Below are 12,737 nucleotides of genomic sequence, written 5' to 3'. Positions count from 1 at the left end.
GCATTCCTGGAGGTCCACCAGCAAATTCCATGAGCATGGTCAGCAATTTGAAAAAAGGATTGGCTGCCTGTAATGCATAAAAAGAAAAATATCCATTTCGATCTACTTCATTTAACCCACTAATTCTTTTAGAGACTTATAAAAAAACCCCAAGCATTTGCATAAAAATGTATTTCTATGAATTTCTGACATGAACTTCTATGTTACTTTTAATTGCTTACTACTTAATCTGTAAATAATCCACACATATATATAATTTAGTTCTACTGTATCCACATATGGGTACAGCATAATTAAGCCACTTTTTATAGCTAGTGCAAGGCACTAGCTTATCATATGAGATAGGATCAGTCTAATAGAAATATACAGTAACAAGGAAATAACAGTGCACATTGTCTGACATGGTCAGACACTATTCTAAACAAAGAGGGTGAATCAAGCTGTACAGTCTTGAAGAACTCACCAATTTATCCTTTTTTACTTACATAGAAGATTTTGCTATCTCAGAGAAACTACTATTTTTATGTATTTGCATAACATGTAACATAGATCCTGAAAAGTGTATCCAAAAGCCTCACATTTTGAGGGTTTACATTGATCATTATTGTTGGCATACTGAAGCCACCAAGATTTCTACTCCAACATGTTGGATCCAATATGATTTTTTTTTCAAGTTCGCTGAGACTCACCCAGCTTTTAACACTGCTTCAATAAGACGTTACTACTATTATCAGGTATTTTGCATCTCACCAAAAAAGTCTCTGGTCCATGTGTATATATGCAAAGCAAAGCAAGCATAAAAATGCAGCGAATGGTAGCATGACAGGAGGGAAGCAGACTGTCATCTGATAGTGCCCATTCTATCACACAAAGCAAAGCTGTCATGAGAATGATGTAGTATACAACATATACGCTTCTTTTCCAGCTGTGATCAGGCCTTCTCTGCTAGATAAGCCCTCAGTTTTTCCTGATTATTTTTTCTCTTCTGACAGCAGTATACACGAATGTCCTTGCGTGAGCATACACTTCTCCACTCCATATATATTTTTCTCATGTGGAATCCATTTGGAACTCTCAGTATTTTTGTTACTATCAGGGCAGGAATTTATTCTGACTGAGAAATGTGTTTGCATGCACTGAACTGCAAAATAGTGCCCCCAGACTTGAACAACCAGACAACAATGACATATCTCCATTTATTCTAGCATACATGTTTTATTGCTATCAATTATTTTTTTAAATTCATATAGGTGGAGAATCTAGAAATAAGTTATTTGGCTTTGAATAAAACTTTCCTCTTAAACTGCATACCAGATTTTTGCTTTAGAAAAATTAATACGCAGTGCAGTTAGATTTCATTTAATGTCACAAAAACTTCCATGGATCATCTTCCATGCAACATTTTTGATTAGCAAAAGATTAAGTAATTTAAAACAGAAAAATACTAATACAAATTATTTAATATACAGGTAGTACGTTTACATACCTCAGGAGTCAACTTTGCTATAGATGTGAAAAGCATGGACACAATCTTAAAAACAAAACAAACAAAACTCACTTAGACTTGTGCTTATTCAGTTAAAAGAATAAAAATCATCCTGTTACGCTTATAAGCTTTTCAACAAATAGCTATAGTTTCTGATACTTACATGTTCTGCGAGTCGATTATTGTATCGACATAAACTGAAAATGAGATTGCAGGTTTGCCTGATGTTGATGCCATCACGGATATGTTGAAACAAAAAAGGAAAGCCCTGCAACAAATAAGAAGATATTAATATACTGTCTACAGTTACATATGTACATATACATAAGTGTGGGGTTTTTGAGGTTTATACAGCTGTATTTAAATGAATTACCTTTCCTCCTGTTAATGCTGCCATGTCGTTTTGTGACAAAGTCAAATGCCTAAAATACAAAAAAACCTTTATCATTTTAATTCAGAGATTATTAAATAGGGTTAAGGAGAAATACAGCACTGAGTGTTAGTTTATATTCTTCATTATGACAGTACACAAGAGAAAATAAAAGCACTGACATAAAACCAAACAAAAATAATACTTTGTACTTAGACCAAATAAAAAAAGAAATCCAAATGTGGGCAACTGAATGTGTCCAAGGATTTAGCCTTTTATTTAAGTCTTTTATTTGGTCAACAATGACAAAACATTTATTTTTTAAATGCTTAAAAATATAATGGGCCCATATACAAGTTCATTTGTGCTGTTTAAAAAACCCACCAAAAAAGCCCCAAACAAACCCGTAACACCTCCAGTTCCTTTCTGAACTAGTTTATATTAAATTTTACTTTGGTTTTTCAGAAGTTCTTGCCTTTCTGAGCGAGACTGTTCAACTAGAAGAGCAATCAGGGCAATCATCTTTTCAAGTGCAGCGGGCCTGTATTTTTCTTCTGCTAAAGAAAGTATATCTTCCTCTTCCTCCTCTTCCTCTCCTTCTTCCTCAGAAAGTACTTCAACCTGTGGCTGATGGTAAAAAAAAAAAAAAATAAAAAAAAGGTAACTTCAAAGTGGACATTTTAAGCCGTAATTCAAAGACCCTGTGCATAGTTTTGCATATAGTCTGTCCTCTCTTTTATTCAAAACAACTTAATAAATTTGCAAGAATCGAATCAGGTAAATCTCAACTAATCACTTGGTTTTCATATTGAAGCACTCATTTTGCATAAGCTAAATTGTATTTAAAAATGCAAAAGTTAAGTTGGTTGAAGTCAATACACAGCCTGGTATGGTGGTCTATTTAATTAAAAAAACCAAAACAAAGTAAATTTAAAAGCTTAATTTGTGTAACAGGAGTAAGTAATCAATAGTTACCATTAATAGCATCATGAGTGCAACTTTAATTGCTTCTACTTAATATCTATTGCTATACTAAAAATAAAACTCTAGTTTATAGCATAGCCGATTCAGCATCTTTTAATATTATATCCACTTAAATGCTGCAAAAAAAAATTGTTCGAGTGAAGTAATTTTAATTTAACAGCTGAAAGATGGTTGAAGAGTCACAGCACTAATGATCACATATGTAAAATACGATAGACTGGTTCCAGTTTTACAAGATACGCAAACTTACATTTTCAGGTCCTTTAGTTCCCATGTAGAAATGGACCATTGTAGATATCGCTTGCAGTGAAAGCAAAAACTGGCTCTGAAATATGTAGATATTGAATTACTTGAAAATACATACACATATACATAGCCAATTCCCAAAACTACAAGGCTATACTTACTTCTTCTTCTCCCATTTTGGCAAATTCGTAAAGAAAGGCAAAGTATTCTGTGAGATGTTTACTGTGAGGCTTAACACCATGTTCCATAATTGACAAGAGTGTTTTCACAAAGCGTGTTACACAAGAGCGACTGCCGATGTCTTCCACAGGACCATCCATGTCATCCGAACTGAAAACAAAATCCAATTTAGGTATCTCACACAATACATGGAGCATAAAATCATCTTGAGCCAGTAAAAAAAAAAACACAAAAAAAAACAAACGAACAAATCAGAAAAACTTAAAGAGTTTTCTACTCTGTCTTACTATCATACCCAGATCTCTAACACCTTCTTTTATGCCAAGTATAGCCTAGATAACAACATGGCTTAAAGGTAGCATCCATCACTCAAAGTGTTGAAAAGTTAATAAAATTAGTATTCTGAATCAAGATTCTAGTCAGGAAAAGAATTCTTAAAAAAAAAGTATTTAGGGGATCTGTTACTTTAAAATAATCTTCTTGATTTGCATGTCAAATTTCCTGAATTTCAAAAGAGCATGCTGTTACAGCTGATTTTACTGTGGAACTAAGGAAAGAGTCTCTTAAACACACACACAGGATCCTGACAAGGCAGAAAACATGCACTTTCAACCTTATTCACCTACTGAAAGCTGGATCTTATCAATGAACAAATCAAGTGATAGACTTTTTTAAAGTAAGCCTCCCAGAGAAAATGAGACTATTTTTTGCCATGAAAATTGTATCATCATGTCCTGAATTTTGTTATGGCAGTAGTTATCATAAACTCTTCCATTTCTGCTTTGGGAAAAAAGTTACTATCATGATCACAAGCTTAACCCAAGAGATGAAAGATAAAACACTTTCTTCTTCTCATTATGTACCAAGAAGAAGAAATATTTCACAATTGGGAGACAAAATGACAGTTTTCTTGATAATTAGCAGAACAAAACAGAATCCAATAGGTACTTTATACTTTTCAACAAAAAGCTGTGATATAGCTATATGACAGAACTAGACTTTCATCTCCAACCTCTTTTTTTTCGGATGTACAAAACTAAAATTTGGACCTATATACCTCTGGATCCAATTCAAAAATCAGATTCTCATGTATAAGTAGTGAGATTTAAACCTGCAGTGTATTACTGGTAGTGAAAAGAAAGACTACTCTGAAAATGTAGTTCAAGGGAACAAATGTTTCAAACAATGTATCTTTAGAAACTTGGTCTTCCAACCACAATAATATTTTTAAATAAATCTAGAGCATTTTGGGTAGAATAATGAAGAATAATTAAAACAGTGCTATTACAGGTTTAAAAGACCATTTTGAATAATTTGTTAAAGAAAAGTTGCTGTGATGCATGTAATAAATAGAAGAAGTTTTCAGGTGGTGTTATTTTACCAGTCTTCCATTCCTGGCTGGAGATAAAGATGTGCATGCACTGGTCTCAGTCTCTGTATCACATGAATACACAAACGCTGGAACATCTGCAAATACATAAGTAAATGAACTCCACATGTTCATTCTTTTGCATATATATCAACACGTACTTCCTAAGCTCAGAATATTCTGTCTCCAAGTACCACTTCCAGCTCTATGTAATTCAAAGTTAAAGCTGAGGCTGAAACACCCACATTCCCTTTATTAGTGTAGTGACACATCGTATTTTAATGAAATAGTCACACCTGGGTTTTATAAACAGATCTTCTGGAGGGACCCTAAAAATAGTTTTTAATATTGGTGTGCACTATACACTACTGAAACACAACTTAAGACTGCTGCTCACAATCACTATTTTTTCTTCTACCTCTGTTTCTGGAAATGCTTAGATATTTTTTGCAAACTTTTTTTTTTTAATTTTGCCACTGGCTATAAGAATTTTTGTGAAAATTTTATGGAAATTCCTTCCAGTAACTTTTAATTTGTAAACCATTCATCAAGGATTAGAGCTTTGCCGAAGATCTTGCATAGAGCTCTTCCATGATTTCAAATACATTCCTGTAATAATGGGCCACATACAGAAATTATGTGTGGTTCTGTATGGAAATATTACTTTAATGATCAGACAAGTTGAACCACTTGGTGGTGGTTGGTGGTGATCAGAAAAGTTGAACAGTTCAGGTCAGGTAAAGTAATTGCTAAAAGTTTTTACCTAAACAACTTGCGAAGAAAGTATACTTGAAAAATGAAACTATTAATAGTATTTGTATCTGTGAATATCTAAATGCTACACTAATGTGGGTTTTTTTTAAATTTTAAACATTTCCAGAAAACGGTATTAACAGAAGTTTGTGGCATAACTTTGTAAAATTAAATCCATCGACAAAACCCAAAGGCAGAAATGTAAAAGTGAAGCTTTCCATTAGGAGTACTAAATATACATAAATTTTTATTTTCTGAATGTGTGTCTTGATTCATTATTGTTGAACCAATTCAGAAGGAAAACATTTTTACTGTAGAGTGTTCACATTTGTAGAGATCATGTGGGAGCTGTAGAAACCTTAACTTGTGACATTTTGTGATCCTAACTGTGCAGCTATGGCACTGTAGTAATATGGATTTTGTTTCAAACAATAATGCTCCCATGGCCAAATATTTTCTCTAAATCATACACAAGGATGGAAAAGATTGTAATTACAGATATGACTAAATCTTTCAGAATCATTGTATGTATGTGTCATAATAATTGCCTGTTTCTGTTTATGGGTCAAGCAGTCACCTAACTTCCAAAGGAACACATTTTCTTACCTGTCTCACAATTTGATTGGGACACTTTATTAGAATCTGCATTGGCCACCAATCATCATCAGCCATACGATCCAAAAACCACTGCAGAAGATACATACTTTGTTAGTTTTGTTCCAAATTTGTTCTAATCCAATCTTTTTTTTTGCATTACATTAAAGTCTGAAGAGAAACGGATGTTACTATTATTAAGGAATAAGCAAGTACGAAACCAAGGGAAATCTAAGTATCTTCTGTGCATGACAAGAAAGGAATAGAGATCAATAGCAGTAAACATCAATATCTATTTATATCCAGTATCTTCTAATCCCCGGGTTCTGTGTGCCACTATTCAAATCTCTGGAAGGACACGCTATCCTGAAAAGTGATGTCAACACAATAAAAACCCCAATGCTTACAATGAAGCATAGGCTGATGAACCTTGTAGAATGGGGACAGGCTAACAACAGTGTAGTTCCTGGATTAGACCCCTTATGCATTTTATAATGTGGAAAAGCCCTACTACCTCCAGAGACAGAAAATGTGAAAAAGTAACAGAGAATGATTCATTCAGTTAGACTGAGCAAATATTACAGCTGAGGATTCTGACTCCACAAATTTTGTTTTATTCACAAGTACAGACAGATTAAAGAAAATAATCCAAGTTGGTTTTCCTTATATTTTAATTGTACCTGAGTATCTTTTAATGTATTAAATGTCTTTACTTATTTTAAGTATCTTAGGACTACACCATGCTAATGAAACTCTATCACCCAAATACTGAATATTACATAACAATTTAACAATCTAGAATCAGTTTATAGAAGAACAATGAATTTAATTCATTTGTACTAAGGTCTAATGCATGATACAGTATGTATTTGGCTCCTTGTACATTCAAACTATCAAAGAAAGTCTATCACAAACTTTCCTTCAGTATCTCAAAATTGTTATCACAGTAGAATGAACCACAGTGAATCCTTCATTGTTTCTCAGTCCCTCTCCACTTTGTCCCACACTCACTTCAGGCTGTGGCCAGAAAAAATTTATGTAAAAAAACCCCATTCCTCCAATTTTTTCCTTCTTTTAAATTTTCAGTATTTCTGCACACTGGGTTCAAGATCCTCAGCTTCACAAGCAAGGCAGTATATGAAATTGTATTCAGCCGAGTCTGACATTAGCTGTTCTTTTCCCTTTCCAAGCTTCTTCATTGTACTGTAGCCTTTTACCTCACTGCTCTCTTTCCTTGTATTCAACTCCAGTCCCTGCCATTCTAGTTATTAAAAACTAGGCTGTCTTTCCATTTCTCTTGTGTGATTTCATTTAAATACTTCTTAATTAAACAAATTCATATGCAATAATAAAATCAAGAGGTTGTGACACTTTGTGTCTTCTGTGCTAGTGAAAAAATTATTTTGGCCTGCAGTCTCACCATAGGTTTCTGAAAATAAAAGTCAAGTCATTCCCCAGAATCTGCAGTATTCAGAGAGGACGGATTTCATTTCATAGTGCACAAATAGCCAAATACAGTAGTTCATAGTCAAAAATATTCCAGGGATACGAACCTCCAGGAAAGTTAAACAATATATAGAAAGTTGGTTTGTACTTTGCTGAGTTCCTAAGTCACTTACTTCACAAGCTGCCTGACTGTTATTAAATTGTTTTGTTAACAGTTCAATCCACTGAAGCATTGTAGGCTGTAAAAAGAAATACAGAAAAAACCAAAACTTAAAATAATAAATTGGAACATAATCTTAAACATTTCTAAATGGTCAGTTAGAACACCGAATTTTAAGAATACAGTTACAAACAGTAAACACTTTATAAACTAGTAAAATGTTGCACCTACACAAAAATAACATTAGTTTCAATGTATGTACTGTAAGTGGGATGTAATGTGCAGTAGCTATACATGTAATTCTGTTCAACTGTAATTGCAATCATATTCTTACTAATCCCAGAACTGGCAGCACTATGTGACCATGGATGAGAAAAGTAAAATCTGACTGAGAATCAGGATGGTTCAGATAGAAAAGAACTTCCTTGTTCTTCATGCTAGTATTTGTAACTTAAAAATCCATGAGGACGACTGTAGCTCAGCAGTAAACACTCCCGTATACATTAGACTTTAACAAGTGCTTGTTAAGATCTGAATCATCCAGGAATTTTCAAATAAAAAGAACACAAGATCTGCTGCTCCTTTTCCTTTGCTAAGAGAAAGTAAGCTAAAACCAGAACTCACATTTTTTCCATTGTACAGTGCTTTCTATAAATGTGTTAAATGACACTCATTAAACATTAACTTTGTATCATTTATGGTACTGATTACACCGCAAAATCACACTTTTAAAATGAAAAAGTACAGACATACTTTTCATTATATTCATGCAGCTACTTAATTAGAATTTACAAGTATAAATAGAATACCTTTTCCTTTGAATGAATAAAGGTCTCTAGTACAAAGGAAGTGCTTAACTGGAAAAAAAACACGCACCATTAATTATAGAATGCCTGAATTTATATGTAAACAAGGTAAAATTTAAAATAAGCATGACACACTTTTGAAGTACTTACCTTTGCTGTCATCAGGGAAACCGCTTTTGGATCTGGTAGTGTGCTTGGGATGCTACTACACAACTGCCACATAAACCTAGAGTCAGTAATTTTATTTGTTAATTAAAATTAATAATGAAAATCTGCAAGAAGAAAAGAAGCATTAATATTACATTTTTTAAGAAAAACTTACCCAAAATAGGTATGTTCAAAAATGTTCTTGTCTTGAAGAAACTGCATATTATCATGCCATATCCACTGAAGAAAAAACGCTAACATCAGATACAAGAAAGCAGTTTATATCGCTACACAAGCATGATTTTAAAAATATTTAAATGCTTGCCATGGCTAAGAAAGCAAAAACTTTTCTTATGAAAAATTACTTCTGGAAAAATTTTCTTTATTCTAGAGCACTGGCTCAAAGTTGTTTTATTCATATTATAGCAAATATTAGTTTTGCCTGCCATATAACTGCAGAACAGAGCTCAGAACATTCTCCTCTTTCTGTGATCTCATTTTTGCAACTTACACTTCTAGGAAGAAGTTTTGAGAACTGGTCCAATCGAGTGAAAAAGAACCACAGTTTAAGACCATATTTTGACGAATAACTTAACCCAAAAAAACCTCTCTAAACACATAATTTCACTAATTGAGCCCAGTGACTTTCCAGTAGCCTAGCTAGGTATGGCTAAAAGTTCAAGTTCTAACCCAATGCCTGATGAGCTCTGTGAACTTTTGATAAATTCTCAAAGAGTAAGATTTGACTCTCCGTCATTAACCAGAAAAGGATTTCATGTCAGGCCCCCTTGTTCCTCTCTCCAAAATTCTGTTTTTGACCAAACCCATTTGTAGCATTTTTCCCATAAAAATAGTTTAAAAGTTTAACCCAGATAAAATCTGTTATAACATGTTATAATCTGTTATAATCATGTTATAGCATGTGGCAGATAATAAAGCAATACTTCTGGCCAGAAGGAGCAGGGAAACTGGCTTTTCAGGTGATAAAAAGCTAGCACATCATCTTAAAAATCATATAGAACAGTGAGATCCCTCTGCTCCTGTGTGCTGCCCTTTCCAGCTCCTCAGACCATAGAGGGCTTAAATAGTATATCTACATACACAGCCGGATATCCTAAAAACAGCTCTTATCACTGAAGAGAACAGGGAGATGTAGCTGTTTTCTTTAGGACTTCCCATAGTATTTTAAAATCGGTGTTAAAACAAATCAACTTGTACCTCCAGCAATTCTGATGAAACATCAAATTTGTAGTCTTTGCCATTTTCCTCCTCTGGTTCCATCCGTTTATAAAACAGCATGTAAGCACTGTGTGTCTTTAAGAAAAAAACATCTGTATAATTTTTGCTTTGAGAGATAAATCATGAAAGTAGAAATATAATCATATAACAAGTGTTTGGAAGAGAAATACCTTTTCAAAGGAGAAGTCCATAAATTTATCAGTAACAGAATCATAAGTTTTCGTCTGTCAAGAAGAAAGTAAAACCATTAATTACAACCTTTTTTTAATGTCATGGTTATTGACAGTTTGAGATAAATGTGCAAGCAAATTATTTTGGGACATTTGCAGAGAGGCTGCTGACAATTTATTTCTTCCTCAAAGTAGTCTTCTCTATTTTTTAGTTCTGCAGTGGCCTATTCTGATTTTTCAGAATTGCTATGCAATATTGTGCCTATATCTCATGCAATTTCTTGTCTCATCCAACTCATTTTTTTTCTCTTGTCTTATCCATCTCTCCACCTCCTCTTTTTAGGCACCTAAAGGTATTTTATCCATTTGTCAAACAATTTTTTTTTCTTTTATTTCTGCATATTGTCTTTATCAGACAAGAGGATTTTTCTTATTCACAGGACTGTTTTAGTAGTTCGAATGTCATTCAGCAGTTATTTGTATTAATACCATGTAAAAATATTTGGATGGATTTCAAAGGGTGGTGGGCTGATCCAAAAGATAAAGTTGATACTGTATTTTAACACCTTGCACTACTGAAAGCAAACAAACACCAACTTGAGAAATTTTATCTTCTTACAACAAAAAACCAAAATAAGTCCGTAGATCCATTAGCTTGAAATTTGCTTACTATATCAGAGCTCAAACTTTCCTGCCGAAAAACAGCATAAGCTGTACACAGTTTTTTAGTTCAATTCTGTCACCAGTGAAACAGGATCTGACCGTAAGAGGCTCACAGACCAGAATTTGGAAACCACTGACAAACAGCATAGACAGAGATCAAAAAGTCCTGTTTTTCCAGAACAGGCATAAGCTTGAAGTAATTATTCCTTCAGACAACAGTCTGGGCAACAAAGCCATCCAAGCGAAGGATGCCTAAATTAAGTGATTTCATACTCACTTTTTAGTAAGTAAATTAATATGATGATAAAAAAACAAAGAAGAAATACCTCTTCTTTGGAGAGAGACTTCACTAATTCATTTTGATTCATTAGCAATACTTACGCTATACTTTTGGCACCTGTCTTTTATAACTCCATAAAAATACCTGGATTCATAGTCACAAATTAAATAATATTATAGTTGGTACAGATGAAATTAAAACCCTTCTCCTTTATCGGCTTAAATTCTATTCTACAGAAAGTGTAGAAAAACCAGAAAGCCTGCATCACCAGCTTGCAAGCATTCACTTTGCCAAGTCTTTAACTTCCCAAATCAGGGGGAGATCCTCTGAAGAGAACAGTGGTTTAACAGCTATCGACACGAACATAAGAAAAGCTATCACCTGCATAACAGAGATGTCAGAAGTTTAGTAAAACCCAGCGAACACTTCTAACTGTTTCATATACATTCACAACAGATGGCAGACCGAAGGTGAACACTATGGAATCCTTCATAAAAGTCTTCAGAACAGGTTTTGTAGTGGTTGAAGATGACAAAAATGAAAGTCATAACTTACAGTCATTTCTCCACCAAAACATTCTGAAGCAAGCTGGGCTGAATCAAATGGTTTTACTTCAGCATCATTGAAAAGATACCTGCAAAACAGTAAGCTTTAGAAAAAACTGCTGTTTGTCTCTAAGGGCAAATAAAGCATAACAAGCACTTAAAATGATTATTCAGATTTAAGTATTCCTATTCATCTCTAATGTCTTGTTTGAATCACAGCAAACTAAAAACTAATCCCAAAAGTGACTTCCTCTCAGTAACATCAGGAAGACCATTATTTCTACAGTTCTTGTTTTTAATTTTAACCAAGAGACACATTATTTTCCTCATTTTTTTCCAGCATGACTGTGGTACAGACAAGGTTTTAATGCAGTCAAGATTTGCCTTTTCCTTTTCAATTTGAGTGAAACAGAAATCAAAATTAAAAAGAGAAGAATCGTTCAGTGTAACAGTAGAACTCAAACTAGAAGGAGGCAGAGAAGATGGTATAGTTACAGACTGCTTTTCAAGTAGGGATTGGGTCATGAGTTGGAGCTGTTTCAAAGATACTCCAGGTAGCTATTCTAGAGAACAGGAATAGAGGAAATCTTGCTTCCTATTGAAGGGCCTCAGCTGAGAATGAGATATGACATCCAGAAACAACAAGGAAATAGAGTTTCCCTTTTTCTTATGTCATCTAGTGAGATTCTCCTCCTTTCCAGGCCCATGTCTTTCCCAGGCTACTTCTTCCAACATTTTCTTCCTCTTCACAACCATGATATGCCCAATGTTTACAAATTAGAAGTGAGATGTCATAGTTAAAAAAAAAAAAAAGAATAGCATGTATTCATCTTTCTATCACTTATGTGTAAGATTTCCTCTCTTTTTTTAATCTTTGAAAAGAAGGGATAGCAAAATAAATGCTGTCAAATATTTCAGTATGTCTCTGTAAAGTGAAGAGGAGCTAGCCAAGAGGAAAAGATCACCAGCTAGCTAAACTTAAAAATCAAATGTGAATATAATTCTACATTTAAAAAGCACAATAAGAACAGATTAGGTAACCCAGGTATTGTAAGACAATTTCTGCGACACAGGATTTTAAATGAAAAAAATTCATATTGTTGTTTCACTGAAAACAGACAAAACAAAAAGGACCAAATTCCACAATAATGGTAGTTGTATGCTCGTCAAAGGTGGACAGTCTATTAAATCTTACGATTAATTTCTAAAGATAAACTAGAGTCAGAGATATTCATGCCAAGAAACAAGCACTGGCTGTAATGTGAGGCTAGCATGGCTTTCTCCTGCTGCCCCTGTGTC

General features: G+C 33.8%; 1 protein-coding gene across 1 annotated transcript in view; it reads right to left on the bottom strand.

The window, feature by feature from the left end:
• The window catches only part of USP34 (ubiquitin specific peptidase 34), a gene marked incomplete at its 5' end in the record, with an annotated part of 116,385 nt that overhangs the window by 16,986 nt on the left and 86,662 nt on the right, over positions 1-12,737 (bottom strand). Inside the window, 16 exon segments of the mRNA XM_010191374.1 lie at positions 2-67; positions 1,487-1,531; positions 1,650-1,754; positions 1,860-1,908; positions 2,332-2,483; positions 3,091-3,165; positions 3,248-3,416; positions 4,648-4,733; positions 5,995-6,075; positions 7,602-7,667; positions 8,398-8,445; positions 8,545-8,620; positions 8,717-8,781; positions 9,760-9,855; positions 9,951-10,004; positions 11,449-11,527. Of these exon segments, the coding sequence (XP_010189676.1) occupies positions 2-67; positions 1,487-1,531; positions 1,650-1,754; positions 1,860-1,908; positions 2,332-2,483; positions 3,091-3,165; positions 3,248-3,416; positions 4,648-4,733; positions 5,995-6,075; positions 7,602-7,667; positions 8,398-8,445; positions 8,545-8,620; positions 8,717-8,781; positions 9,760-9,855; positions 9,951-10,004; positions 11,449-11,527 (1,312 nt within the window).

The sequence above is a fragment of the Mesitornis unicolor genome, unplaced genomic scaffold, assembly GCF_000695765.1.
Source record: "Mesitornis unicolor isolate BGI_N332 unplaced genomic scaffold, ASM69576v1 scaffold14179, whole genome shotgun sequence".
In the NCBI taxonomy this organism is placed as follows: domain Eukaryota; kingdom Metazoa; phylum Chordata; class Aves; order Mesitornithiformes; family Mesitornithidae; genus Mesitornis; species Mesitornis unicolor.
The sequence above is the reverse complement of the archived record's forward strand: the minus strand, read 5'-3'. Positions and strand labels throughout refer to the sequence as shown.